Source organism: Trichoderma atroviride, chromosome 2 (assembly GCF_020647795.1).
Source record: "Trichoderma atroviride chromosome 2, complete sequence".
Taxonomy (NCBI): Eukaryota; Fungi; Ascomycota; class Sordariomycetes; order Hypocreales; family Hypocreaceae; genus Trichoderma; species Trichoderma atroviride.
The window spans coordinates 6,814,397-6,842,359 of NC_089401.1; the positions used below are offsets into that span (position 1 = coordinate 6,814,397).

At 50.1% G+C, this 27,963-nt stretch overlaps 11 protein-coding genes across 11 annotated transcripts; 2 read left to right on the forward strand and 9 right to left on the reverse strand.

Moving 5' to 3' along the window:
- Positions 1 to 615: 615 nt before the first annotated feature.
- On the reverse strand, positions 616 to 2,056 carry TrAtP1_005137 (uncharacterized protein; the record flags this gene model as incomplete). The annotated part of the gene is made up of 4 exons (XM_014084448.2): positions 616 to 715; positions 791 to 897; positions 955 to 1,326; positions 1,388 to 2,056. 4 exons carry the CDS (start codon positions 2,054 to 2,056, stop codon positions 616 to 618), a joined length of 1,248 nt encoding a protein of 415 aa, XP_013939923.2.
- Positions 2,057 to 2,099: 43 nt separating this feature from the next.
- TrAtP1_005138 (uncharacterized protein) lies at positions 2,100 to 2,471 on the reverse strand (the record flags this gene model as incomplete). Its single annotated transcript, XM_066112598.1, has 1 exon — positions 2,100 to 2,471. One exon carries the CDS (start codon positions 2,469 to 2,471, stop codon positions 2,100 to 2,102), a length of 372 nt encoding a protein of 123 aa, XP_065968683.1.
- A 4,513-nt stretch (positions 2,472 to 6,984) lies between these two features.
- TrAtP1_005139 (uncharacterized protein) lies at positions 6,985 to 7,499 on the forward strand. Its single transcript, XM_014084449.2, has one exon. It carries the CDS (start codon positions 7,119 to 7,121, stop codon positions 7,494 to 7,496), a length of 378 nt encoding a protein of 125 aa, XP_013939924.1. The 5' UTR covers positions 6,985 to 7,118; the 3' UTR covers positions 7,497 to 7,499.
- A 2,656-nt stretch (positions 7,500 to 10,155) lies between these two features.
- On the forward strand, positions 10,156 to 10,869 carry TrAtP1_005140 (uncharacterized protein; the record flags this gene model as incomplete). Its single annotated transcript, XM_014084450.2, has 4 exons — positions 10,156 to 10,240; positions 10,303 to 10,406; positions 10,469 to 10,618; positions 10,723 to 10,869. The coding sequence occupies 4 exons, from the start codon at positions 10,156 to 10,158 to the stop codon at positions 10,867 to 10,869; spliced, it is 486 nt and encodes a 161-aa protein (XP_013939925.2).
- Positions 10,870 to 11,109: 240 nt separating this feature from the next.
- On the reverse strand, positions 11,110 to 13,987 carry TrAtP1_005141 (uncharacterized protein; the record flags this gene model as incomplete). Its single annotated transcript, XM_014084451.2, has 2 exons — positions 11,110 to 12,878; positions 12,940 to 13,987. The coding sequence occupies 2 exons, from the start codon at positions 13,985 to 13,987 to the stop codon at positions 11,110 to 11,112; spliced, it is 2,817 nt and encodes a 938-aa protein (XP_013939926.2).
- Positions 13,988 to 13,989: 2 nt separating this feature from the next.
- On the reverse strand, positions 13,990 to 14,718 carry TrAtP1_005142 (uncharacterized protein; the record flags this gene model as incomplete). Its single annotated transcript, XM_066112599.1, has 1 exon — positions 13,990 to 14,718. One exon carries the CDS (start codon positions 14,716 to 14,718, stop codon positions 13,990 to 13,992), a length of 729 nt encoding a protein of 242 aa, XP_065968684.1.
- A 1,198-nt stretch (positions 14,719 to 15,916) lies between these two features.
- On the reverse strand, positions 15,917 to 17,134 carry TrAtP1_005143 (uncharacterized protein; the record flags this gene model as incomplete). Its single annotated transcript, XM_066112600.1, has 1 exon — positions 15,917 to 17,134. The coding sequence occupies one exon, from the start codon at positions 17,132 to 17,134 to the stop codon at positions 15,917 to 15,919; it is 1,218 nt and encodes a 405-aa protein (XP_065968685.1).
- An 847-nt stretch (positions 17,135 to 17,981) lies between these two features.
- On the reverse strand, positions 17,982 to 18,371 carry TrAtP1_005144 (uncharacterized protein; the record flags this gene model as incomplete). Its single annotated transcript, XM_066112601.1, has 1 exon — positions 17,982 to 18,371. One exon carries the CDS (start codon positions 18,369 to 18,371, stop codon positions 17,982 to 17,984), a length of 390 nt encoding a protein of 129 aa, XP_065968686.1.
- Positions 18,372 to 22,703: 4,332 nt separating this feature from the next.
- Positions 22,704 to 23,430, reverse strand: TrAtP1_005145 (uncharacterized protein). The gene is made up of 2 exons (XM_014084453.2): positions 23,166 to 23,430; positions 22,704 to 23,106 (listed from the first exon to the last, which is right to left on the reverse strand). The coding sequence occupies exons 1-2, from the start codon at positions 23,345 to 23,347 to the stop codon at positions 22,734 to 22,736; spliced, it is 555 nt and encodes a 184-aa protein (XP_013939928.2). The 5' UTR covers positions 23,348 to 23,430; the 3' UTR covers positions 22,704 to 22,733.
- A 577-nt stretch (positions 23,431 to 24,007) lies between these two features.
- TrAtP1_005146 (uncharacterized protein) lies at positions 24,008 to 24,458 on the reverse strand (the record flags this gene model as incomplete). The annotated part of the gene is made up of 2 exons (XM_014084454.1): positions 24,008 to 24,171; positions 24,251 to 24,458. 2 exons carry the CDS (start codon positions 24,456 to 24,458, stop codon positions 24,008 to 24,010), a joined length of 372 nt encoding a protein of 123 aa, XP_013939929.1.
- A 532-nt stretch (positions 24,459 to 24,990) lies between these two features.
- Positions 24,991 to 26,925, reverse strand: TrAtP1_005147 (uncharacterized protein). The gene is made up of 3 exons (XM_066112602.1): positions 26,147 to 26,925; positions 25,955 to 26,089; positions 24,991 to 25,884 (listed from the first exon to the last, which is right to left on the reverse strand). Exons 1-3 carry the CDS (start codon positions 26,768 to 26,770, stop codon positions 25,219 to 25,221), a joined length of 1,425 nt encoding a protein of 474 aa, XP_065968687.1. The 5' UTR covers positions 26,771 to 26,925; the 3' UTR covers positions 24,991 to 25,218.
- Positions 26,926 to 27,963: the final 1,038 nt, after the last annotated feature.

The following is a 27,963-nucleotide window of genomic DNA, read 5'->3' on the forward strand; positions in this document are numbered from 1 at the left end:
CATGTCGGCCTGATCCTGATGGGCATATTCGGCTGCTGGGACGGGCCGCCGCCGTATGGCCGGGACAGGCTTACGGAGTCCAGGTCCCTCCATTGTAGTGAATACCGTGCACAGAAAGGAAAATTAATTATAGACCCTGGCTACTACAGAAGTGATGTAGAAGGCGAAAGCATCGCATCTCATCTCGCCGTTGGGCATTGATCCGGATGTTGTTGAGAGCTATGGCATGTAAGTAATGGCTCTTCCGGGGAATGGGGGTCCATCAAAAGGGGGTCTTTCTTTGAGTGCCGGACAAAGCTGGACTTTGTTTGCCGGGCAAAAGCTCAGGTTAGTCTGGAGCAGTTGGAGGCCCGCTGGCTTGACTAATGGCCATTTTACACTATTAAAGCTTGCTAAGATGCAGGGCTGGGCGACTCGTATCGGTACGCGTCAGCGCAATTCGCACAGCGGCTGTGATTGGCAATTGAGGCAATCTCGTCTTGTTTAGCGTGCACGACGAGCGAGATTGATATCATTCTTCAATCATTTCTTTTGTCCTTTTTTTCTTTGTATTTTTTTGTATTTTTAAAGCTATTTTACTCTTCTTTCAATTTTGGCTATTTGATTTTGCCGCATCTAGCTAGATGCCATCAGGGCCTCCAACTCGGCGGGATCCTTGATGGCGGTGGTGAGGTTCTCGTAGCCGAAATCCGTGACGAGGATATTGTCCTCGATGCTGCATCGAGTTAGTTAGAATTGGAATTTTCCAAGTTTAAATAAGAATACTGGGAAACGAGATTGGAGTGCTTACCGAACACCGCCTACGTCCCAGTACTTGGCAAGCACAGACGTGTCAATGTACTTGCTTTGCTCGGGGTTCTCCAAGTAGGGGTCGATGATGAATTTGCAAAAGTAGATCTGTGCTCGCGTGTTAGATACAATCCATACGCTGACCGGCAATGAATAACGACTTACACCAGGCTCGACAGTGACAACTGCGCCCTCGGGAACTTGGCCTCGCAGACGCAGGTTCTGGAAGAGGACGTCGGGGTCCTGGCGGTTGTGGTTGCCGCCGGTATCGTGCGTGTCCATGCCCAGGTAGTGGCCCAGGCCGTGGGGGAAAAAGGCCTGGCTGATTCTGGCGTTGAAAATCTCCTCCCTGTCGCCCTTGAGGATGCCCAGAGCCAGCAGGCCGGCAATGGCATGCTTGTGGGCCAGGACGTGGGCCTGTTCCCAGTGCATGTCGGCCCTGATCATATTAATGACCTCCTGTTGCATCTTGAGGACAATGTCGTAGATTTCGCGGGCCTCCTTGGTGAACTTGCCGTTGAGGGGAAAGGTTCTGGTCTGTTTGCATGGCTGGTTAGCAACAATTTGATAGAAGCATAACGAAGCTAGATGTACTCACAATGTCAGAGGCATAGTTGTTCCACTCAGCTCCGGCATCAATCAGCAGCAGCTGCTTTCCTGCCAGCGGAGCGTCGTTGGGAACGTAGTGCAGCGTCGCCGCCGCAGTGCCGCTGGCCACAATGGGGTGGTACGCCATCTCCTTTGCGCCGTTGGCCACGCACCGCTCCAAGAAGACGGCCTCGAGCTCCCTCTCGTTGGACGCCTTGTTGGCCTTTTCGACGACGGCCTTGTGCGCCGCGCTGGACACGGCGTTGGCCTTGCGGATCATGGCCACCTCGAACTCGTCCTTGACGACACGCGACACCTCGATGGCGGGCTTGAGGAGCTGAAAGTCCTTGTTCTCGAAGCCGATCAAGGTGATGTGGTCCGACACCTGGTCCTGGATGGCGTAGACTGTCGAGTTGGAGTTTGTGCCCGCGAGGTGGGCGAGCGAGGCGTTGACCTCGGTGGTGAGCTTGACCTCGTCGACGTCGTAGAGCCTGAGGGCGTCGTCGATGGTGGTGGGCAGGCCGGACCAGATGACATCGTGGGGGTCGATCGGGGGGGATGAAGAGCGTGGACTTTGAGGAGGACATGTCGTAGGTGAAGAAGCAGTCGGCGAGGTTGCAGCCGGTGAGGTAGTAGAAGAAGCGGCGCTGTCTATGCGGCGCCGGTTAGCAATGCACATCCATGGCCGTATAAGCCAGAGAGTGTCTAGGTAGAGTCGAAGCTTACCGGAAGGGCTCGGGCGAGTCGTTGTCCTCGAGAAGCTTCGTGTGGCGGCCCTCGAGATAGAGAACGCCGCTGGCCTGGGGGTCCTTTTTGCGGATGAGGTCGACGACGCGGCGGGCGTGCGCCTTGCCCGGGTACTTGCCCTTGAGCACGGCTTCAAAGTCTTGGGCAACCATTTCTGCTGAGCTTTTGCGCGATGAGAAGAAACGGGGGAGAGATGCGGGAGAAGATGGTGGAGGAGCAAAAGCCGTCCGAGGCTGGAGTCGGATTTGGAGCTGGCGATGATGCGTATGGTGGGGGAGGCTCACGCCGACGCGGGGCTTTTTGGGTCCTTTGAGCAGCAGAGTTGGCCGATGGAGAGGTCGCAGCATGGGCTCTGGGCTCTTTGGAGTGCTGTAATTTCTGTGATTCTAGCGGGACAGAGTGGGATGTTGCCGTCTGTAGAGGCCACTCAACGGGTAGCTCAAGGCTTGGGAATTTTTGGTTTTCTCATGTATCCGTACTCCGTCCAAGATGGCCGCATTTCTGTCTGCTAGGGGACTTTTTGTGCGCTAAAGAGAGAGGATGGGGTCCGTTCCTGGCCGAGGTCGGTAAGTATCTGCGTATAATGAGCGGCAGCAGCAGATACAAGTGAGCTCGTACAAAATGACAATACAGCGTATAGATGCAAGTCGTGCAGAGCATCTGCTGTCTTTGGAATGCTGCAGCTATTCCAGCATCGATGCCGTAACAGGCAGTAGAGCAAGAGCTACAGGACCCCCAAAAGAGCTCGAGCTCGATCCCTTGAACAAACAACTGCTAGAGCCTAGCACCAAGCTAGGACTCCGCTCGCTGGAAATGGATGCATCGTCTCCACAGCGGCTGTCAGCGGCTCTCGTATCGGGGTCTCAGAAATAAGCGTTGCTCACTTACACAGAATCAGCATCTGGATGTGCTGATTGCACCACCACTATTCGTAGGGCTTCATCTGCGACTACGCCGTCAGTTGGCCTGACTACTCGCCGGGAGCTACCTTATCTAACACTTACAGGTTACACCTCCTAGTAACTGGTACATGTATGTACTTGTCGTTGTTGACCCATCCAGGCATCACCATTTCTGGACAAGAGTGCTGTGATCCAGCGCACAGACAACAAAAGCAAAGCACATGCAACGAGCATCTCCCTTGCGCTGTAAGGGCGGAGAAGAGGCATATGACGCTCCAGATTTTGGTTCATATCAGTCTCAGTCTCAGTTTGGTGCAACCTCAGCTCCGGCTGCGATCCGGATATGCAGCTACGCTACACTTACACTGGGCCAAGCACCTCTTCAACGCTTTTGATCTTTCGCCTTGTCCCTCCCGTTCCTTGGGGCAATGCTGTGCCAAGGTCCTAATGTGGCTAGTTGACGTGTGGTAGATACGTATCTAGCTTCAACGTCTCGGACTCGCCCATCTTCTGAGAGTGATTCTAGTCTTCCGTTAATTGGGATTCCCAACCTAGCGGATATCAAATAGGATAGGGTAGCGTAATGTAAACCGAGGACGTCCATACAATTGAGCAGCAGCATCAGCGCTGCAATCGGGTATTTCACACTCCGGTGGCTGCGTCATGGATAATTGTGCGTCAATCACTTGCCCGGTCTCAATTTACCAGGCTGCGGTCAAAAAGAAAGCAATAGCTGTGATTCTGGCTACATGTATCTGGTCCGCTCCTCACAGAGCGTTGCGTATCAGACAATAAGTGGGGACTTGTACGCCTCTCGTCAAGTACAGAGACCCCTGGCTCAGATCTACGCCTGACTTTCAGCTCTGCTCTACGCCCCCAAGATAGGTAGCCGTAATATGTCTTGTCATTTCCTCATACTTCACATCATCCACCGTATCATAGTGTCGGGAGCTCGCTTAGAAGTTTGTGCCACAACAACTCCCTTGGATGCCGGATAGTGTCATATCCAGGCCAGCCAGCCTCACCGCAAGAGCACAGCTGTAAAAGACTGAGACAGACATCATCACGCCGAGTCCGACTTTTCTTTTCTTTTTTACATTGGGACTTCTGACATGTGCTTTCGGCCCTACTTGTCCATGACCGATACTCTCACCGAAACCTCTTGTAATAGAGTAGCTTCAAGGAGGGGCGTGCATTGTAATCCGCGGAAGTGCTGCTCGACGATGAGAGACAAGCATCAATAGTGCCAAATCTGAGTACTTTAGCGGGTCCTAAACACGCAAATCCTGCCTGTTTTCGTCGAATCGACTCTGAATCGCCGCAGGCGGCAGACTTGAGGCCATCGTAGGCTGTCATCACGCAGGTTGTCGATCGTAACAGAGCGCCAAGAGCATCACGAGGCATCAATAAGTAACCAATAATATGTCTCAGTGCCGCAGCTGCCTCAAGCACACCAGATCATTTTCTTACTCGGAAGTGCCCGAGTGATCTGCGCCATGGGCGCAAAATATTGCCATATCCAGACAAGGAGCCCTCTCTCAGCCCATCACCGGACACTTGGCATATTGACATCTAATTAAGCATTCATGTAGGTCAAGATATTGCATGTGACAGGACAGAAATAGTTTCGGAACCGGCACGTTCCGCGCCTCATATCCACCTTGATGCCCCATCTGGGGAGTACGGGTACCAGCAATCCTGGGGCTGATCAGGTCTGTCAAAACCAAGCAGGCGGGAACCATTACAGCGCTCCGATTCATTAGCTCGTATAATGAAAAGGGGTTAGCTAGTTTCAAGGTGAGGCTCATGGATAGCGAGTGTGTTGTCAAGCAGGTACCGCAGAGATGTACACCGTCAGGATCTACACCCTTGTCCTGGGTGTCCATGCCGTCCATGTATGGCGCCACCGGTTACACAAATGTTCAGGCACTCCGGTAGTGCTTTCGTATTGCAACATGAAATCATGAATACGAATACGAGTGTAAAAGCAAAGAGAGCTCCGGGGGGAAACTGCTCAAGCCCCTACTATACTCAAGTCGATCCTACTCTCATAGTTTGGCTCCATGAACACCTCTCGGTAGATCCATATGTTGTTTTCTCTGTCTCGACTTTCTTCAAGTAACCATACAAGGACCTTGTTTAATTAATTTTGTATAGACCGTGATTAACCAGAGGATCATCACCAGGTGTCCGGTAGGGAGAATCAATTGGAAGACGAGCCAACAGCATATCCTGGTCTATGGATGGCACATGAGACACCAAAAACGTGGTTTTCAGGGAATCTTGCATGAGCTTTTGTAGGTAAATATAACGGTAGATCTCGTTGGTAGCCAATCATACGGCGAAAGATGGAGCCGGTGTAACCATCCGCATGTCAAAAACTTCAACTAGTCTAGGAATTCATCACTTGGATAGGCTAGTAGACTGAAACATATTGCAACTAGCTTGTCAATAGACATTTCTCTCTATGTGTTTGTCCATCTCTAAAGCCCTCCAGGGCGGGTCTTGCTAAAATGAGGCGAGTTGTCTTACCCGTAACTTGAATATTCCGCTAGGAATAGCCCGGACTCGAGGATCTCGGCAGCAAAGTCACACGAACACCTATTCCAGGCACGAGCAGATTACAAAAAGGCAGAAAGGTTACATGAAAACAATGTGTAGCTTTATTGGCTTTACTATCTCGCCCGTTATGCTGTGAGAACAGATTTTGGAACATGTCTACGATACCACGTCTTAGCTACCTACAACACGGCAGAACAGCAGGCAATACACGAAAGCTTCAATGCTGGGCTACAATTCACTAAGAGTTTGATCTTATGTTTACTGCCTACTGCCATTTCTCTTTCCTACATAATACTCTTCATTACAAGCCCCACCCCTCCTATTCGTAACTCTCCCCGGCTGCAAATAGGCTTCCGCGCGTAGAATCGTACCCCGGCTCTCACTTGAAGAGAAAACGATCGGATAATGCAGCGTCCCGCTAGGCCCAGCCTTCTTTTCCCGATGCTACTGACACCTGCAACTGCAAGTAGTGTCACATAACTAGCCCAGGTTCTCCACAGCTGCTTGTCACTCAAAGTAGGGCTAGGATGGGAAACCGGCGAGACACGGATGGGGTTGAGCACAGATCTAGCATGTAACCCTAGCCGCTGCCGGTAAGTCTGCTTCACCTGGCCCCTCTGCCGTCAGCCATCTGGGCCGAGGCAGCCTTATCTGAGACACACGCTTAGAGGCAGAAAATCATCGTCCTAGCCATAGGGGTTGTCAGTTGTCATTTTGATTGCACCCCCTTCCCCTGTCCCGAAAACCCGGTTAGCGTTCAGCCTCATCTTGGCACAGGACACGGAGTGATCACACAACTGGGCCAAACGTCTTGATGAACTGTTGGCGTTGGCTGTCAAAGGGGTATTAGTATATGTAAATATCTGCTTTGACTTCAACGTCTTTTGCGAGAGCAAATCATGAAGAATTTCATCCAAGAAAAGTTACTGGAAAGAGAGAAGAGGCGCCAGGGCACAAAAGCTAGAGAAAGAGGGAAATTGCCCACCATCACCACTACTACATGTAGCAAACAACTCGCATGTGAGTCCTTGGGTACACTTTTTTTCAGTTCAAGACAAGCCATTGCAAGCTGTCCAATCGTGAAGAGAGCATCACAACTTACCCCCCTGCATATTGGGTTTGTCCCCCACTGGCCCAAATTCAAATGTCGTCAAGCCTCATACCACTTGTACCCAGTGAGCCCATGCCACATACTAGGTACATCCCTGGAATTTGGAGGCGCATATTGCTTCTATTTCAGAAGTATAGTCTTGATTGAACATAAGTCACTGGTGGTACGTAGTTGTCTGACTTGGTATCTTTCTCTATACATAATTTTGACACTTCCTATGGAGATGTAGGCCTCCTCTCGTCTATATAACGCGGCCTCCTCGCCTCTCATTTTCCAAAATAAAAACCCACACTCACACTCACACTCTCAAGCACAGCCTCTTTACTCACTCTCATATCCTCAAAGCCAATAGTTATTCTGCTTCAGCACCATCGTCTCCTCAACATTGTCTTCTTGATATTTCTTCCAATACCCTCAACATGGCCGCCCAATACACCATGAGCTTCTCTCCTCCCATGCAAATCACAACCAAACCCCAAAGTCCCATCAAGAGCGGCACAAACATCAAAATCACCGCCAAGCTGGCCGTCGCGGATCCAACTGGAAACTACATGGCCCATGCAGACGCTCTCGATGCAAACGGCCAAGAGGTCAATGGTGTCCTCAGAGGACAACTAGCTGCGTCCTGGGAGCCAATGAATGGCGGAAATGCAGCAGAGACTATTGTGTTCAAATTTGACCGCATGAATATCTCTGAGCCTGGGTCGTACCAGATCCGTATCCAGGCCTACAAGCAAGTTGCTGGCGGCATCAATCAACTCACCAAGACTACGATCCCCGTCGAAGTAATTGCTTAACTTCAGCACTAGGTCAGTTCAAACTCACCGCAGTCTTTCAGGGAGAGGCAGAGTAGCACCAGACACGCTGACCTTTTTGTCTCCAACATAGCATCATGTTTTCATCTCTTAAAGATCAATACACGCCGATCTGAACTGTTCTGCATGGATATGGGCGTAGGAATTGGAAAAAGATGGAACATTAATATGTAATTGAGGGAATCGTTTTGTACCTATCAGGGTATCTGGGGTGGAAAAGGGTCTTTTGGCGATTGTATGTCAGTTTGTTTTTGCTCTTGGGAATCACGGATATTATCCGTGGATAGTTTTAGATAGCTTTAGATAGTTTTCGGAACGCCAGCTTGCAATTTTTTCTCATACACGTTCAATCTCGACAGTGATGCGTCATCTCTTGGCCACCCCTGCTTCGTTAGACATGGTTACTTCAGCTTTGATCCCCATAATTTAGAGAGGGCTGCACAAACTTCCCCACTACCCGTCGAATCTAAGGCTCGGATCGATAACCCCGAGCAAAAAGACTAGCCGAGGCGTAGTAGTGAGATTGTCATCTGCACAGTGATCCTTCACCGTCGGCTAAGCGAAAGCTGAGACTGACAGCCAGATAGGCAGGGCAGCTACAGGCATGTCCAAGAATGGGGCGGCGGTAAAAAGGGAGCAAGAGGCAGAAGATGGTAAGAGAGAGAAACATTCGTACGCGCCTCGTCAAGAGACTAATACGTTTACAGCTACTATGACCACAAGAAATCCAATAGTGCGTAAAGACACGAATGTTTGCTGTCAGGTAGAGGGTGGGTGTCTCTTGGGAAGATCCAAGAGATACACATCCAGGGTCACCATTGGGCTGATGTAGTCCATCTGCGAGGGGCGTGGTTCATGGGACCGGGGGAAAAAATAACGAAAAGAAATGTATCTACTCGTACTATAGCCCGTAGAGTGGAGCGGGTAGAAGTGCCACAGATTCAGACTCGGCCAGAGAAGTGGAGGAGCGAGAAGGCGGGAACGCAAGAAAGAGCCGGCAGGATTGTGGCTTGTCTAAGACAGGGCTGAAAGGAAAGGAAGAGGCAGTGAGGAAGCTGGATGGAGGTGACGAATGGATATGCTTCTCTCATAAATGCCCATAAACAGAAATGGGGAGAGTGCTGAAAGAGGTGGCCGCCATACACGCACGTAGTTACGGGAGCGTCCTAGGCGCTAGATCTCTGTGTAGCCCTCTTGGATGACACTGAGCTAAATTCATCCAAAGATTCTCACCAGTGCTCGCTCGCTGTATAAGTCGCTCTTTGCTAGAATCTGGAAAATCTACTTGCTTTAATCACCTGTTGACCCATTGGTCCATTCATCTCCCTCATACAAGTAGCACTTGAATGGCTTGCATCAATATTACAGTAGATGAGCATAGTAGCAAGTCCATAGATCAACTACGAGTCCTGTTGACAGGGGTGGTAGCACAGACATGGGTCCTTGTCTTGGATCTCTCTTTGCTTTTTCCCGAAAACCATCGGACTTTACTAGCCATACGGTTGGCTTCCAGTATTTGCACGCCCTTTTGACGGCACTTGATAGGGCGTGATGAGAGAGAGGGCGTGAGCCAAGGAGTCATTCTCAAAGGGCTACCATGTTTCATTTTGTTTCTCTTGTCTATTTCTCTTTTGGTGCTCTCCATGAGCAAGCCTGGACGGATAAGCATGGGCGTAAAGACGGCCCGCCGAGTGATTGCCTAATAGCCTATCGAAGCTGATTTACAAAGTGTGGTAGGCTGTGCTTTATGGGGATTGGATGTAAGGGAGATTTGGTGATGGACCCCAAAGAAGATGGCATCCAATAGAATACCTGTACAGTGCCGGCTGGGAAGCCAAACACAGAATTTGAAAACTTCGCGTACACACATTGTAACTATCCACACATCAGATAGTATGTCGTCCTCTAAAATTGTGTATCTTCTGTGGTCGTTTAGACACGTGAGCATTCATTTGCCATTCTCCCAAAATGAAGTGCCAATAAGCTCCATCGCGCACATTCAGTAGCCTAAACACTAAACAGGCGGCACAAGAAATGATGTTAATCACGTGTCTCAGCTGGTCCCCACACCCGCGCAGCCTCTTTTCGGCCTGGCCCTGAGACGAGCTTTTGAAGAGGAGCTTCAAGGAAAGCCTCGGATAGCAGCCAGCAGCTGGAGGTGGCGCTGGGAATGACTATCAACGCAGCCTGACGCTTATTTAACTGAGACGAACAGTTCTTGGTGAGACAAAAAAAAAAAAGGGGGATACGAGCGAAAAGGAAACCGAGGGAAAAAGCAGAAAAGAAAGAAACAGCAAAAATGGTGTATTACTTCACGTCCAACGTGGTTGAGCCGGCCGGCTTCATCTATGTGGGCAAGGATAAGTATGAGAGTGAGTTTGCGAATCCACTCATTCACCGACGAGCTGAGGACGTTGTCTAATGTTTGCGCGCTTATTCTCTGCGCAGATGAGGACCTGATCAAGTATGGCTGGGAGGAAGATGTCTGGTATGAGGCCTCCCCCCGGATTTCATTTCACGGCTGACTCTTTCTTCTAGGGTATGAGGCAACGACTCCAGGCTTCAATGGCTTTTATGGATATTGACAGAGGCTTTCTAGTTCCACGTCGACAAGCTTTCCAGCGCCCACATCTACCTTCGCATGCAGCCTGGCCAGACTTGGGATGACTTGCCCCAGGAGTTGGTCATGGACCTGGCACAGCTCACAAAGGCAAACTCAATAGAAGGTTCATGAGCTCTCATCCCCATCGCATATGCCACGAGTCTCTAACGCAATTCGGTTCTCTAGGAAATAAAAAGGACAACATCACCGTCATCTACACCCCTTGGGCCAATCTCAAAAAGGATGGAAGCATGGACGTCGGCCAAGTCAGCTTCCACGATCAGAGAAAAGCAAGCATCCCTCACAGAATACCGCCATATTTTTATTTAATCTAACCGTGGAGCCTCTCCAGGTCAAGCGCATCCTAGTTCCCAATCGCGAGAACCCCATCGTCAACCGCCTCAACAAGACCAAAGTCGAGAAGAAGCCCGACCTCAAGGCCGAAAAGGACGACATGCTCAAGCAGCTACGAGCCAAGGATCAGGCAGCACAGCAAATCAAGGTACGTGCCCCCCTAAAAGATTGTTGCCTTGCGTAGGCTACAGCTTCGGGGGTGCCAACTTCAAGACCGTATGATCGTCTGGCTGACCAATTTCCCCATAACAGAGAAAAGAAGAACAGCGGCAGGCTCAGGAGTGGAAAGAGAAGAAGTGGCAGAAAGACCACGCGTACGACGAGATGTTTACCGAAGAGAATATGGCCGCGTCGAGCAACCAAGATCGGGCGGCGGATTGGGAAGACGATTTTATGTAGATCTTTGGCGATATTCATGAGGACATCTTAGAAGGCGATTAATAAGAAAAAATCCAAAATACCATTGCCTAACTGTGAGCCTGTTCCTTCCAAAATAGGGTATTGCAAGAAGAAAAAACATGGTACTACTCAAAAACTTGTAGTCCAAACTAAAAGAAGAGTATTTTCCAAAAGAAGATATAATGATAGTATCCCGTCGATTCCGTCCCATACCTAGTACCCAGTGCTCTTGATTCGCGTTTACACGTTTACGTCAACCCTCCGATTGCCAATCTTGATACTATCCATCTTCCTAGTGATACTTTGCATCTCAGACGGAACTTCTAGCCTGATCGGACTTGATGAGGCGGCCGGTGATGCAATTCTCTTTGGGCTCGATGGCTGGCCGACAAGAAGCGGAGGCATATCCAACTCTTCATCCTCATCATTCTCTTCGTCAAAGGCCTCTTCTCCGTCCTCTTCCTCGCGCTGCAAACTGCCATGTTTTTCGGGATCGCTAATCATCACAACAGGCTCGCCGCCTGGCAGTCGCACCTCGGATGCTTCCAGAGTTTGCGCAATGTCGAGGAGCAAGACGTCCATGGGGCAAATGTAAGCCACGCGCTTGCGTTGACTCCAGGCCAACACATGCCCGCAGAGCTGCCCGTGCTGCCGATCGACAATCCAGGCACCACTGTCTCCTGGTATTCCAAGAGGATAGGAAGGCTTCGTGTCTTGTCCTGTGGCAGCAGATAAAACGCTGGCGATTTGATATGTGTGACTCGGAGACTGACGTCCATAAATTTTGACGCTTGTCAAGGCTGGTAGGATTTGCCCAGTCTGTGAGCCACTGGTTCGTGCAACGCATTGTACCTCCAGGCCGGGAAGAGCTGACCACGGCGCCACCGTGGTTGGCCGAAGCATCGGCTGATTGCTCTGGGCTTTCTTTCCGAGCAAGCGGGACCTTTGGTTTCCATCATCCGATATCTTGGGGATCGAATTGTCCTCAGGCAAACGCCCGTCTGAGAATTCGAAAAGGGCCCAATCAACTTCATGAATCAAGCCATTGGCTTCCTTACGACGAATACCACTAGAAGCATACACTTCTCCAAGACTGAAAGTATCGAGATGGTCTTCATCTTCAGTCTCAGCATAAGGATAGAAGCCTTCTTCCACGTCATCTAGGGCAGGCTGGGTGACGATGTAGCCATCACCACACCCGGGCTCTATGCCTGGAATATCACCAGGTTCACTATACTCTTCGTCTTCGTCCTCCTCCTCATCGTCGTAGTCGCTAGTGAGGTCTGTTTCGGAATAAGGCTCTGATTCTGTGTCGGACAGCTCATAAGAGTAATCATCGCCATCGAAGCTACCAAACGTCGACTCAGGCTGCCACTCGCGTCCTGGAACAGCGCTGCTACGCGTGGTATCGGGAAATGCAAAATCGCGTTCCGGGTCGTCGAGCATGTGGTGCACAGTCATGCCATACGTCTTTTCGTCAACAATGACAAGACCGCCAAAGCTCACCGGAGGCAAGTGTCGGTCTCCAATCCAGGCCCCAATGCTTGCGCCATTATTGGGCTTTTCCTGGTATTCAGGATTGACAGCCTCGACATGTTCGTCATCGCTATCGTGGCCCGATTGATGTCCGCTAGATCTACTTCCTCGCGCCATGGACCTCATGATTGATCCTTGTCGTCGCGATCTGATGACGCTCCCACGGCATACTTTAAGACCAAAGCCAGTGGAATCGTCAAACAGCTCACCCAGCTTCTTCTTCAAGATGGCACGGACTTTGCCAACAGATGCGCAGACCACCAATACAGTAGGCCTAGTCTGGTGAGGGCTAGGCCCCACAGACTCGAGAGATATTTCTACTGACTCGGGGTGCTTGCGATAGAATGACTTTAGAGCAATGTTGATCTGAGGCATGAGGATGGAATTCCATTTGTCCACAACGTCCGGTGGTAGTGGTACATGAGGATATAATCGGACCTTTGCTTCCGGTTTGCTTTCTTTGATTTCGGGCTCTATTCCATTGTTAGGTATTGTCTCTTGTTAATGCGTCAAGGGGAGCGGGCAGTCACGTACCATGGGCCTCAATGCCTTTGTTTTGGGTGTATGTTGGCACTGGTGGCGGAGGAGGTTTCTTAGTAGGCGCCGCAGGGACTGGCATTCCCTTTTTGTCTTTGGAACCTTTGGAGTCTTTCGAAGGCCCTATTGTGGGCAATGGCGCAGCTTCCATAAGGGATGGCTCATGGCCCAGCCTTTCCTCGAATCCACTGACACCATCCAAGATGCAACAGGCCTCCAAGAACCGCGTAACGCGCATCTGCACGCCAGAAAGCAGAGATTCACCCTTGACCTCGCCTGAAAGCTCATCGTCGACAGCTTTCCAACAGGCTTGGACAGCTTTCATGTACAATGTACCGCATCTAATAGCCAGTGTATCCAAGGCAGATTCTGGAACAGTTGTGGGCGCTGCGTTTGGTGCAAGAGTCTCCAACTTTGTCCACAGTCCAATAGATAGGAGTACCATTGCTAGGGAATATACTTCCAACACTCTCTCATCAGTGGACTTTGGGAGAGGTGACGTCTGCGCGGCTCGAGGATCGAGGGGGTGCTGCCATATCGAATTCGTAATTGAAGATTCTTCAGTGAAGACGTCGAAAGACGACAACACAGGTCGGCGAATATCAACATGTCCTGTGCCGTCGCTATTCCCTGGCGCTGTGCTTTTGCTAAACAAGATGTTGGCATCGGAGATATTACCGTGGGTGATGCCTCTAGCGTGCATATCAAACACCGTATTTGCGAGGTTATATGCAAAGCGGAACTTTGCCTCTAACGGAGGTTCCGAGTCGCCACGAGCAAGGAGGTCACTCAGAGTAGGCAGACTGTACTGAGGGTTTTGGCTCACACGGTTGGAAGCCAACGTGTTGAAGGAAGGCGGGAAGAGATAGACTAAGCCCAGCCGAGAATTTTCGAGATCTTCAAAGTAGCCGAGCAAGCGAGGCAGGCCGGTCCAAGAGCCAGGGGCTCTCTGGGGATCTCGCTGAAGGCCAGCAGAGAGCTTCTCGAAGCGGGCCATAGGGGGGCATGATGCCCGTAGTCGAATAGATTGGATCAAACTCGGCATACTCAAGGAGAAGGGGGGGCCCAAGGTTGTCTAGTAGCACCCTGGGTTGTGAGTTCAGAGTAAGCTGTCTTGCTCATGTAGACAACATGTCGCCGAGATGCTGATACTGTGCTCAACCCATCTTGCAAAGGTTGCAAGTGTGTCAAGCTCTTGGGGTCAATCTGCTGAGGAGTCTGCATCCGCGTTGATTCAAATGGTCGAAAATCCCCTTCTGAAGCAGAGGCCTTGGACGTCGACTTTGTTACCGGCGAGTTCAGAGTATCAGATGAGCGCATACGCGATAAGTCGTAGAGGGTATCGATGGAGGCAGTGAGGTCATGAATTAGACCCTCAAATCGCCCTTTATCCCATTGGACAAGCGGTGCTTTACGATCAGGTGATGGCCGAACTCCCTCAACGACTCGCTTATAACTCAACCATAGAGGCTCTGCTTCGGCGAGGATATCCTTGATGGTGGACATGATGCTGCCGACGACCTCGCTCAGGCCGGCCTTGGAAAGAGACTCATCGATTTCAGCAGACTGGTTTGGATCAGACCATTCCAGTCCCCAGCTGACAAAGCGATCCTTTTGGATGCGCAATTTGCGATATAGCGCCTTGATCTCGGGGTCATCTTCATGTTGAGCAGGTTCCTTGACAAAATCGCTGGACTTTTTGGTGTCGTTGTAAAGACGACTCAGGCGGCGCTGGAAGGGCAGCTGAAAACCACCCATCGGCAAGATGGACTCCATCTTGCACTGCGGGAGAAACGAGGAAACGCTGCTTGCCAGCTGCTGTTCCTCCTATTGCGCGGCCTATATATTGGATGTTTGCTGTTGCCTGAAGGGGACCCTGTTATGATAACTCGATCAGGCACTGGGGCCGCACCCGGTTAGACCGGGGACGCTCAAAGCGGATCAAGCTGGACCTCTCGCCTGACCTCGATGCCGCAGCTGCAGGGCGGATAGGTGTCTGCGACGTTTGATTCAAGCGCGGTGCATCGCAGCACTAATCAGCGTCGCAGATATCCAAGGGCGGTTGGGAGAGCAACGGGCCAATCCAATGCAGGCACTGGCGCATACACCCTGAGGAGGGGCAAAAGGCACTCCCGCCGAGCTTGAAAAATGACGAGACGTGCGCTGCAGGATATGCGCTGCAAGATATGCGCCAGAACGGCCGCGAGGAATCGGATTAGGCAGAAGAATTGCAATCGGAGAGATACCGAGCCTGGAGCTGGCTGCGAGATGGACAGCACGGCCAGGAACCAGATCAGGCGGCTGGTGAGCGTTTATCCAGCCGACGGTCGTTATCGAGGTGAAACTCGCTGCCTTGCGGTGGCACTGCGGCTCAACACCGTGTGGACAGCAATCGTTCGTTCGTGTACTCCAGCAGCCCAGCTTTTCGTCCCTTGCCCAGCTGTCTCGTCCCTTCTCGGCTTCCCAAGGGTTCAACTCACGGGCCTAAATCGCCATCCCCGCAACGCCTGGTGGGGGAAAGACACCCAGAACGGGAGGGCTGGCGAATCGCCATCGGGAAAAATCCTGCTGCCTGGTGTCTTTTGGTGGCGGCGGAAGGAGCTGATTGGAGGATTTAAATGGCACCGGGGCTGATCTTGGAGTCTCCAAGGCGCGGTTGAAGAAGATTGGGATGATAAGCAGATGCCACACCACGTGACTGTGATTACTATTCAAGGTCACATGACCACACATGTCTGGAGATTGAAGTTGAAGCTCAACAGCTTTCTGGACGAATGTAACTATGGCTTTCATTTTGAAACGGACAATAGGAAACAAAATACATTATATTCTCATTATTTTTTACGCCTCAAGCCCAAATATTCTGTCGTCCCCCATCTAGGCATACTTGATTGTGAATGCCGGAGACTCGCTTACATACCAGTCCTCCTTCTTCTTCTCGTTACCGAAAATGCGCAGCGCATGAAAGACGACCTTATACGTTCCAGGGGGGCGCAAACTTGTTATCGGTCAGCTCGCCGCTCCATGAGATTGGGGTGGGACCTCGGCTCTGCCACAGAAGAGGGGATCCACTGGGCTGGCCAATGGACGTGGTATCAAAGAACTTCTTAGTTGTGATCTTGCTGCCGTGAGGAGGCGCTGATAAGAGAACGAGATCAGCACGAACAAGCCGCGTTCCAAGAGCTGGGCTGACGACGAGAGCGGGAAGTACATCCGAGGGCCCAGCATTGCCGGGACCGGGAATCGTAAATACGGTTCCGTTGGCAACAGGGTTCAGGTTTGTGTCGGTGGAGTTGCTGATCCACGAATCCTCCGGAAAGAGAACCTGCTGCTTCTGGAGAGAGCCGGTCAGACCCTGGTATGGGACGGAAAGATGCGAACCATCGGTACCGTTGACCGTGATGTAACCCGACCACAGGCCAAGGCGCTTGGCATCCACGCCTCGGGGAGGTGTAGGGAAGACATCGACTGTGATTGACCGTCCGGCAGGTACAGTCACCTGCTGCTGACTGAGCCTCACGGAGGCGTGAGACGCAACGGCGTCGTTGGGGAAGGGAGCTGCGTAGCCGCTGCTGTTCGCCAGGGTGTAGAACGTGTCAGTGGGAACATGGCCAATCTTGTAGGTGACTCTGTTCTTGCTGGTGTTCTTCAGAGTGATTTGTCGCTTTGAAATGAAGTGGTCGGTGTCGTTGAACGACAGACTGGATGGGGAGAGAAGAGTGGTCGCAAAGGCTGCATCGTAGGCCTGGATGAGGCCACCGCCTTGCTGAGCAACAGGGGCGAGGAAGTCGTAGAACTGGGTACCATCGTTGAACAGCTGTGGGTTGGCAGTAGTAGCCAGAAGATTCTCAAGCAGGACAGGGTCAAAGCTGGAGCGGGCTTGAGCCACCAGAGCAACAGCAGCAGCAGTCAATGGACAGGCCATTGATGTGCCGGAGAGGGTTGCATAGCCACCAAGAGCAACGGGATAGGTAGACAAGATGTTGCCGCCCGGAGAGCTGATCTGGGGCTTGACGTCCATCTCCCAGGTAGGGCCCCAGCTCGTGTAAGTGCTGAGGGCGCCGCCAGTCGCCTTGTTGTCAGCAAACTGAACCTGCTTGGTAGCTTCGTTTAGAGCAACCATTGACAGAGTAACAGTCTTTCCGGCCTTGATGGCAGCAATCCAAGTCGCTCCGGTGGAATCCTCGACCATGCCGGCGCCGATAATCTGAGGCACAGAGCTGACTTCGACCGACAAGGCGCCTGCAATGGTGTTGTAGTAGAGGAGATACTTGCCGCCCTTGGCAGCAACGTTTTGAGCCTTTTGGACAAAAGTGCAGGAACCTCGGCGAACAAGGACAATATGGTCTGACAAATCAGGGGTGTTGTCAGGCAGAGGAGAGCATCCATCGTCTGCAATCGTCGTGTCGAGTGTCAAAGCATAGACGGGCTTGGTGACGCCCTTCCAGCCTTCTGCTCCCTTGGACGAAGGAACGTAGCCAAACTTTGTGTCAGCACCGCTATCAATCTTGTAGCTGGAGAGCGAAAAGACGGTTGGGATGTTCTGGTTATCAACGGAAGCAACAGCGAGGACCTTTTTGCCGTTGGCCGCCGTACTGGCGTAGAAAAGGCCGTGGTCGCCATCGTTGCCGGCAGAGACTGTGCATGGAACGCCAGCGTTGACGATTCGGGTGACAGCAACAGCCCATGGCTCCTCGGCCCAGCCAGACGGACCTCCGATGGAGGCTGTGATGATTTGAGCGCCGTCTTCAAAGGCCTTGTTGTATGCGGCGATCAAGACATCATTGCCGGCTTGGCCTTCACAGCCAAAAACCCGATACGCGCCGAGAGTTACATCAGGAGCACCACCCGTGAACCCGTATTGATTCTTCTGCGCAGCAATGATGCCGGCAACGTGAGTGCCGTGGCCGGCGCAGTCCTTGGGATCATTGTCAGGCACAGGAGTATTGAAGCCGCTATAGTTGTCGCCGACCAAGTCGGTACCAAAAGACACCAAACAACCTGCGCCATAGCAGCCGCCCAGAGCAGGGTGCGTATAATCAATCTAGCATCTCATTAGCTTTATGTCTAGCGAAGAGCCAGCTACAGAAGATTGATTGGTTTCCACTTACACCTGTGTCAATCACCGCAACCTTGACGCCCTTGCCGGTGTAACCCTTTGCCCGCAGCTTGTCGATCTGGACCATCTTGTGGGGAGGAAAGTTGCCATCGTCTGTCGGGGGCGGGTACACATCTCTAGACTGGATACTGGGAAGAGAGTTGGTACCGGCAACCCACTCGACTTTCGGATTGGGGGCCTGGATAAGGGTCACCGGCCACATGTTCTTCACGGCGGGCAGCTGGGCCATCTTCTGCGCTTTGTCTTCATGATTGGAAAGATCTTTGAGTTGGACCGAGACACCTTTGAACAGCTTGTAGTCGAACTTCATGCGGGTCGACCCTTCGCCATTGAGCTGCTTATAGAATTCGGCAGTGTCCTAATTGCGCTTCATTAATATTTCTACACTCGTCGCTGCGGCGCTATATGCCAATAGCTGAGGGAACAACTCACATGGTCATTCTCGAACTCAAAGATGTAGGCGCCCGGGACAATTTTTGATGCGTGACCAGAGCCGCGAGCTATGGCTCCGGTTATGGTCGCCAGCAGCGACACAAACAAAGCTGAGCGAACCATCGTGGAGTGTTGCTTGCTTGTAGGTCAAGGTGCTACAGCAGCGCAATGCTTGGAAAAGGACGCGTCGTGACGACGACAATGACGACAATGACGTACACCAGGCTGCGAGCAACCAGAACGCTGTCCTCTACTTCACTAGATCAGCCATCGAGGCGATGGGACACCCCGAATATAAGTAGTCGCTCCCTCGAAATAAGACCATGGACCCTGCAGTCGGCTGGAGCCGTCGAACCCGGTTTGGTCCAGACATTTCTCTCCATCATGGGCCTTTCATCGCTACGACGGCTTAGAACACGATGTTGGACGCGCACTGATGCGGTAGCCAAGACACGGCCAACGGTCATTGGGGGACTTGGAAGCTCTCATTACCCCCCCTGCAGCTGAAGCTTCAGGGGTCCGAGACCTTTTGTTCCATGCTAGCCGCACATGATATTGGTGGCTGTCTTTTTGTAGCACAGATTGCATCCGCCAAGATCAATATCTCATATTAACTGGCTCAGTGGACAACGGAATTGAGCACGCGATGAGAATGTCTGCGGAGCTAATCTCTCACCGGCCGGCATACATTAGATCGAAATCGCCACTATTTATTTTTGCCTGCCTCATTGGGACGGTCTGCCGTGGCGATGGGTCTCTAGACAATGCTTGGGCCACACAGTAGTCCCAGCTACGAGGCGGAGTTGGTCGGTAGCCGCCGATACACCGTACTTGGATAGTACTGAGTGTGCGATATCAGTCTATTACCTGGATTTTTGGTGCTCATTGTATTACATGCCATATCTGGCGCATGACTTGTAAGTCTTTATCAACGTAGGGGAGAACAGAGTTCCTTGGGAATCTGCAACTCTAATTTAGTGGTGAAAAGGGCTCGTAGTGCAAGCCACGAGCGAGAACCAGTTTTCGGGAACCTACAGGCCTGCACGGCTATTTGCATAGAGACAATATAAAGAAGCTCTTTCACGACCAACAGCAGAATCCCATGTCTAACTATACATGGTGAGGATAGCCATAATGCGACCCAGTAAATACCCATTCTAGGAAGCAATCTTTCGGCCGGAATGCGCCGCGAGGCGTAAGACGATGATGGTGCGGAACCACCTCGATATCCCGAGCGACGGGCTGTTTCCAGCCAGCTCATTCATGCCGTACGACACTACTAAACCAATTTGCTACTGTGCTATGCCGGGGACCAAGCACGCAAGGAGCCGTAGATGGTCGTATCAGGCCCGCGAATGGCACAGGAACACGCTATTATTTGAAGCGGTTGTCGGCTCTCATGCAGGTCAAATTAGATGCCCTATTCCCAGTAAGCTTGATTATTAGCTATTCTTACCGAGCAGTGCTACTCCGCACTCGGCCGTCGGTATGGAGTCTATCGCTGGCGTTGTACCATCACCCTTGTCGCTTGAGCAAGTCTCGGCATCCACTTCTGCTCGCCATTGGTGAAGCTGCTTGTAGGATTGTACCAGATATAGAAAAGCACCGACTTTCAGGCAATCTCGTTTCAGATACGGATAACTGCATACGGATATGCAGAGATCATTTAAATCGCAGCTATGAGTGTAAACCGTACAGCTACAGCGGCGAACGGGATACAGGGGACATGGGAGGTCTACGAGTAGAGAGATGGTGGAGATATAGTGCCGTTCACATGCCCTGTTTGTCAACCCAAAGATCCCGTTTGCAGCTGAGCATTGACCGGGTCTTGCATGGACTTTTGTATTTGCTCCTAGCTCATTCAGTAAGGTCGCAAATGAGCTTGCTGGTTGGTGCTCGTCGTGGCTGACTCCCAACGGGTACCTTTTTAACCTTGCCGCACGCCAAGATAGCGCTGTCTTAATAATATGGGGCTGCTCTCGACTCTATCTTAGTGCTGCAACGCTGATCGTTGCAGGGAAGAATACAAATGGGTTCAGTGTAATTTCATTTTTACAAGATGCTCTACAGGTAGACTAGTCGTTGCCAGTGACTGAGCCTGAGCGATAACCAGCGCAGATGGATGGTTTGGCCATGACTGATGGCCGTGCCAAGTCAGTAGACTAGATTCTACTCATAAGTGAAGAGAGATGCCTGAACGGACTTTGCCGAAAGATTGGCCAACAAGGTTGGAACGTCGAAGCGTGCGGAGAACCCAGACCATTTATCTAATAAACGTATAGGCCATGGATTGCGATTTCAACATAGACAAGGGCTGATTAACATTTTGACAGACGAGGCACAGGGATCTTTTCCTTCACAGCCGCAGCGCTACCCCAGATTCGGCATTTAGAAAAAAGTTCCTCGGAGGGCGCCCTTTCGACACATTGCATACAAGTAGACGCTCTTGGCATACTAAGATGGCGACAAAAATCCCTGGAGTTTTTAAAGTGGCAAAAGTCCTACTGGGCTATCTCTTGGCTATCTATTCACTGGGTCGCGTTTTACACTGGCTGTAATTGACGCGCCCCATCTCATTGGATGAAGCTAATAATTCCAGAATGTCTTTGGCAATATGTAACTAGTTTGCTATATAATCGCTTCTCAAGATCACATCCTAGTGGATTACTAGTGAATTTGTGTGCTCAACGGAAGACTCAAACTGGATATCTATCTTGCTCTAGGCCAACCGTTAAAGTTGGTCGTGCCTTGGTCATTCCGCCAACCGCAGTGACAAAATCTACAGACTGGACATTACATACTTGAGAGAGATAGTCAAATGCGCTCCCAATACATACATATTTGGAGGGCTTTTGAAGGGCAGGAATCGCCGAGCATGGGTGAGACAGCTGTGGACAATATGGGACCCGGTTTCTGCTCTTCAAAAAGCGCAACTCTATCTGCCCAAATGGCAAAAGCCGACAAGTGCATGGCAAAAACCATATGCGTGGAGCGCTGATTTGTGTTCAATCGCGATAGCAGTTGAGGCTCCCGAGCCCTGCTTCATTCAGTTATAGGTTTGCCACTCGCGACGCCTGTACTACCTCATCGTAAAACGAGCAATATAGTATCCATGTTCTAAGCATATGAGCCATACTATCTAGACATGCACGATATCCTGTTGTAGGAAGCAGTGAATCTTTATTCCGGCTGTCACAGGCTTGAAATGTAGCCAAGTATCTAAGCTTGGTTAATTCAACAGCCATGCTTCAACGACTGGGTTGAAGGAAGAAACAATTGTTTGATGTAGCCCAAAAGAGCTAAACGGTATAGCGTCGTAGGATGAATGCTATCCTAAGTTCATAATAGTTGCGTTGATCAACTAAGCATCTTTATCACGTCTCGTATAGTGGGATAAGCTACATCCACTCAAAGGCTATCTACGCATATTTCAACTTCCGATTATAGCATCTATCGCCCGTTTTTATCGGCAGCCAGAATGGTAAACTTAATAGCCTGATAGAATATTGTCCTGCCTTTATTTATAAATCCAAATCTAGTTACGCTTCATTATTACCCTCATCTTCTAGCTACAAATGATTTGTCTTTCATTTCACTCCCCCCTACCTATTCACCTACCCTACTAGCTTGCCTTCAAATCTCTTTTCAGCCTAGTGTCCTCATCTCATTCACAGTTTCCAATCCTATTTTCATCGCTTCGTCTTTATAACCTTGCACCTCATATAGGTATTCTCTCACTTTACTATACAATATCCTCGCTGTTTTCCGCTAGACGGAAACAAGAGAGGAAACTTGCGGAATCGCTGAGTCAGAAACCCCGAAGCGACGCGCTTATCCCCGGAGCCAATGCAGCCCTAGAGCGCTAGAGACATTTTGTCTGGGGCAACAGTCGCCCGAAATGTTACGAGTATAAGCTTGGAGACAGTGAACGGGCGTCGTTAATACGCGGGAGCGAGACCCGCTGGTGTCACGTATAGTCATGAGGATATAGTATCCAGAACTTGCTTGCGAGGCAAAAGAAGCTCACGAACAGTATAATGCAGGCCAACACAGCACTTCATAGCTGTATAAACAATAGCAACATATAACTTATTTGCGTATTGACAAGTTTAATTTGCAGATGTAAAGTTCTCCTATCGTTGGTCCAATTGTTTAGCCGGTGTTTTCTCACTTAAACTACATGTAATCACGCAAGATGTACTCAAGGATATATATCGGTATCTTCAAATTAATGCCCTCTCTACCAGTGCTTCTCTGAAATGTCTACCGTGTTCACATCGACACCGTCCTTGAACCACCTCTCTTCTTCTCTAATCTTTACATCATTTCCACTCATCTGGCGCTTCCTCATCAGCCCATTCTCCGCAAAAGTCCAGTCCTCGAGGCCATAAGTGCGCCACCACTGTCCAGCCTCATCGTACCACTCATACCAGAATTGCACTGCAATCTTGTTATCTGTAAAGGCAAAGAGCTCCTTTCGCAGGCGATAGCCATTTTCTCTCTTCCATTTGTCTGCGAGAAACTTTTGAATCTCGTCACGGCCCTGCAGAAATGTGCCACGGTTGCGCCAGATAGAGTCTGGAGTGTACGCCATTTTGACGCCGTCTGGGTTTCTACAACTTCTGGTAAGCAAAGCCAAGTAGTAAAAAGAGACGGTTTGTGGTATACGAACCTGGTGTTCCACCCATCTTGTGCGGCTTTGACTTTTATTTGCGCCGTCTCCGCCGTGAATGGGGGGGTATGGAGCTCGTCCTTCCTGCGCGGCCATTGTGAGTAGATGTAGTTGTGAGGAATTGCTTTAGTTGTGGAGTTGTATAAAAGAATGAAGAAGAAGAAACTTTGGGTATTCCACATATGTCTGCCCTATATTTATATAAAATCCGAGCTTCCTTCTCTTCGTAGTTATACGTCTTACCTCAGCACCGCAGATACAGCAGCGCCGCTTAGTCCCAGTTCTACAGCGCTATTATTACAGCGTCATAATATTTGCTTTAGCTCGGGTTGCATCATGGCCTCTCGCGTTTCGCCAGCGGCACGGCAGCGGCATCGTTGTCGGGACGGCTGTCGGCATTTGCAGAAAGCTGCGCCATTTCCGCGGTATCCGCACAGAAGCCAAAAAACCTTGTTGACTGCTATAGCTATTGTACAGCAGGATTTGGAATTGGAATGCGCCATTTGTGCCAAGTTGAACAAGTTTAGCAATTTGATGGTGGGGTATTAAGGACTAAGTAATTGACGCCGTTGGAACTTGAGAGTTCTGTACAATGCCGAACTTGAGCCCGAGTAAGTTGCTCTTTCAACTCTTTTGACACATTCAAGTAATGCATACAGGAACACAAAGACAAATAATTGCAACCTTTTAAAATAGTGTTATACAAGATTCGATTGGTTTACACATTCATGGCTAGCTAGCTGTACAAACTTCATGTGATCCTCTAAGCTGCACCCTGAGTTATACAGCGTACTCATTTCTATGACCCATTCCTATTTCCCATGGGCTTCTTAAAGTCGTCCTCAAGCGGAAGTCAAAGTGCCGGCCTCAATGTTGTTGCCAACAGGGTCGTGGATGAAAGCAGCGTAGTACTGAGGGTGAATTCCAGCTCGGATTCCGGGAGCTCCATTGTCCTTTGCGCCGGCAGAAAGAGAAGCAGAGTGGAAAGCATCAACTGCCTTGGTATCTAAATCATAATAGTTAGAAGCTATACTTGTTGAATAGTTGCACATGACTATGTGTAATGAGAATATCTTTGTCCTTACCAGCTGCTTGGAAAGCGACGTGAGCGTAGCCGGGCTTGTCGCTGGACAGCAGGACAAACTCAGGCCCAGCGGTGCCAAAGCCAACCATACCCTCTGGGAAGCCAGGAAGGACATTCAGTCCGAGAGTCTTGAGAGCACTGGTGTAGAACTGAACGGTGGGAGCAAAGTCAGCCTTGGCGACTCTGATGAGAACGTGTCCGATAGGCATTGTAGCGGATTGAAAGGTTGTAAATTTAGTAAAAAGAAGAGGTTGTGAATGTGTTAGGTTGTATTGATTGAAGTTGAATGTCTGTTGAGTGAATTGTATTTCGACTCTAGAGAGGAATACTCGACAGCCTTATATACTCGATTCCGAGACGCCGTTTAGGTAGAGCCATCTCATAACGCCCACCACGAATGATGATAAACCGCAAGTCTTGTAAATCGAATACCCGAAATCCATCGATGATTACACATCTTTCATCACCAGCCCCAACTTCAATGCATCTAGTTGCATCATCAGCTATGACTTCTCTGGTGTTCCACGAAGATCAAGCTTTGGCGGAGGAGCCCGAATGGCGACGCTAATACCATCTCGGTAGCCAGTACCCCTGTCCTTTTAGTGGCCGCCGGCGGCACGTTGGACGGCAGAGACTCCGTTGGACTTTTGAAAGAAATAGAGTGGGCACTAAACTCATTCAAGAGGCCAGTACCCTGGTTCTGAGTTGCCGTTGCAAGCTTCAGTATACCTATGTATATTCTAATTGGAATCTTTTGATACAAATGAAGCAGTTGCTTATAAGCTGTTGAACTAATACCAAATGGTTAAGTCGTGGGGAATAGCCTATCCGTCACGATTACAATTCAGAGTAGCTATACAATACCCGAGTGTAATTCAGCCCAACATGCCAAGAAATGTTACAATACATTACAAATAAAACCCTCGCCTGATAGAAAATATTCCAAATGCCCATTCATCTCTTGTCGAATCAAGGCGTCTCCCAATTCATTCTGCGACACCAATCGGTAAAGACTTCTTTCGGCAACAGAGGAGATCTAGTCGAAGGCTCAAGCTGCGCGTTTTTACACCAGTCATTCCACTTTGTTGCTGTGGCTTGGGCAGTCCTTGCAACACTGAGTTTGATTGCCATGAAAAGCTCTGCCTGAGATTCATTCGACAAACTCATCTTTTTGATCTGAAGGATTTTCGATGCAAACTTCTGCGCCGTCTCTTCGCAATAAGCATTCGCTATCGGGTCCAAGCTGAAGAGCAATCGATTGATTACAATGGAGACGGCAAAGCTGAACCCGAGAGCCTCATGCTGCCTGTCTGTATCTATCACCATATTAGGACAGCCCGCCGCGGCCGATCCAAAATACTCTTCCTGCCATTGTAAGCATGCCAGCCGGAGTCGATGTAGATTGCTCGTCACGTCGTCAAACCAATAGTCTGGAATATCGTCGCGAGTGACGCAAATGATTTGTGTCGTTTTATGGAAATACTCTGGCACATGGCATACGTTGGTCAACAGAGCCACAATTGGCTCACTCCTATCGTTGAAAAGATTGTCATTTGTAGGTATTGCGCGCAGCACGGCTTGCCATGGGCCATCACTTAGGAAGCAACTCTGATTAACATTAAGCGCGTCGTGGAACTGGTCACATGGTTAGTCATACAGATCTTGCGCTAGATCGATCTTTGCGGAGATGGCAGGAGAAGATTACAATTTGACCAACATGGGATAGCAGTAGTGCCTTTTCGAAGTCACTCTGACAGCGTTCAGGACCGCGAAGCTTAATCAGTGCTGCTGCCCCTGAGGAGTGATAGTTCCAAGCGTCTTCAGTCGACATTTTCAACAACTATGTAACTTTATAAGCAGAGTGACTCAAGATATCTGTATACGCGTAATAGTTTACCTCGTATATTCCAAGCAGCTCCGTGGCACAGAGCACGTCTGGCCCAAGACATGCGTCAGGACACTGCAGCTCGGCTTGAAGATCCGCCAATGCTTCCGAATACAGCTTCAATATGCTGCCGGATACCGGCTCCGATGGTGAAGCGAGCCATTGCTGGGCTCTGGCGGCCACACATACAGCAGCCTTGTCCAGAGCACCGTTTTGCCCGATGCGGCCTGGCAGATAGTTCAAGTATGACCAATGCCGGCGGCCGAGAACGTCGCTTAACATATCAGGCTTGCTGGCAAGAGAGCTCGCCGTTGCATAGCTGATGTGGAATGAGGTCAGTTGTGACAGATCAAGAAGATCAAAGTTGTATCGCGTCCTCAGTCTCTCGTATGAGCAGCTCGGTAGGCTCGGTACAATGGCCCGAATTGCCTCCCAAGCGGCATAATATCTCTCTTCACTCTCTTTTTCGTTGATGATTCCAACTGGATATTGTATCAGGTTATGCTGTCCATAACCGCCTCGTTTTCGTCTGGCATGGGCAGGCTTGCTCATAGCCTGCTTCCGTATAAGTTTCCTGGCTTGTTTGTCATCGGGGATCAGCCGATTGGTTGCCGTAATAAAAACAAGGTCGGGCATGTTGTCTGGGTTGGCGATGAGGAATTAATTCTACGAGTATACATGAGAACCTTGCAGAAAATACGGAGAATATTCAGCTAGATCTGGGAAATTTCGAAAAGGATTCATGAGACCGCGTTTAAGAAGTTCAGTCTTGAAGTGCCATGAATGCTGACTCTTTAGCGTATTCGGGGAGCTACGCTTGACAACGGGGATAAGGAAAAGAAGAGTGGCGTATGATGCGGGGCAGCAAAATGACAAGGGTACTGGTTTCCATAACAGGAATGGTGTTTTGCTTGTATCCCAAGGGTGGAAGAATGATTATGGGTATTAAAGACTCGCTATGGACCATGGCAAAAACCAATACTTTTGCTCTTTGAATTCCCGAAATCATACTACGGGGATAACTCGGTATACAGTACTATGGGATGCCATCTTTCGTACCTATGGAATCATGCATATTCAGCCTTGAAGGGACTTGATTGATGACTTACCCAGACAAAACCGGCCGCTGAATTGCTGCTTGGCCATTATCGAAAATGACGGCGCATTGACAACCGTTCAGATGAGCTCACATAGTGAATGCATCGAAAGATTGATGACTAACAAGCTCATATCTCACAGTAGCACTTAGAAAACCAAACGCAGCTTCCATTGTCACGAATTTCCAGAAATTGGTGGCCTTCAGGACGATGGTTCACGCATCCTTTTTCAGCAGACGAGAAGTGGGTAGCCGGCCCTCTCACTTCGACTCACCGATCCCTATCCAGCAATATTTTCTTCGATAGGAATTGAAGCTTCATGATGATGGATCTTGGGTGGATATGAGGTTTGCCTACGGAAATGCTTCATGCTCTACCTCCCTCTCTCGCTCCTTCTATATTCGGAGGATTTCTTGCTCGCTGAGATACGGCCGTCAACAATGATAGAAACTCCAAGTTTCGGCTTGGAATCTCCATGCTGCCGAATCTATCCCATTCATTCATCGTGGTTGGTATCCGACTAAGGTAGCAAGGAGGGGACAGAAAAACAGGGAATAAGACGATTTTGAACACCCACGCCGAAATTATACACATACAATCTCGAGAGTCTTCTTTTGAAAAAGATGTGCATATTATAGCGGATTACGCACATATTCATTTTGCGGTCCCTGTTTTTTTGTCCACCGCTTGGGTAGCTACAAAGCTTGCTGAAGCTGTACCCATGCAGAGAAA

Bases quoted from the DNA above. Each gene is read 5' to 3' on its own strand.
- TrAtP1_005147 (XM_066112602.1), bottom strand. From the start codon at position 26,770: ATGCCCGACCTTGTTTTTATTACGGCAACCAATCGGCTGATCCCCGAT. The intron at 26,090-26,146 runs GTAAACTATTAC...AAAGTTACATAG, and splicing joins AGCTGCTTGGAATATACGAG to TTGTTGAAAATGTCGACTGA. The intron at 25,885-25,954 runs GTAATCTTCTCC...CCATGTGACCAG, and splicing joins TATCCCATGTTGGTCAAATT to TTCCACGACGCGCTTAATGT.
- TrAtP1_005139 (XM_014084449.2), top strand. From the start codon at position 7,119: ATGGCCGCCCAATACACCATGAGCTTCTCTCCTCCCATGCAAATCACA.
- TrAtP1_005145 (XM_014084453.2), bottom strand. From the start codon at position 23,347: ATGTGGAATACCCAAAGTTTCTTCTTCTTCATTCTTTTATACAACTCC. The intron at 23,107-23,165 runs GTTCGTATACCA...CAGAAGTTGTAG, and splicing joins CAAGATGGGTGGAACACCAG to AAACCCAGACGGCGTCAAAA.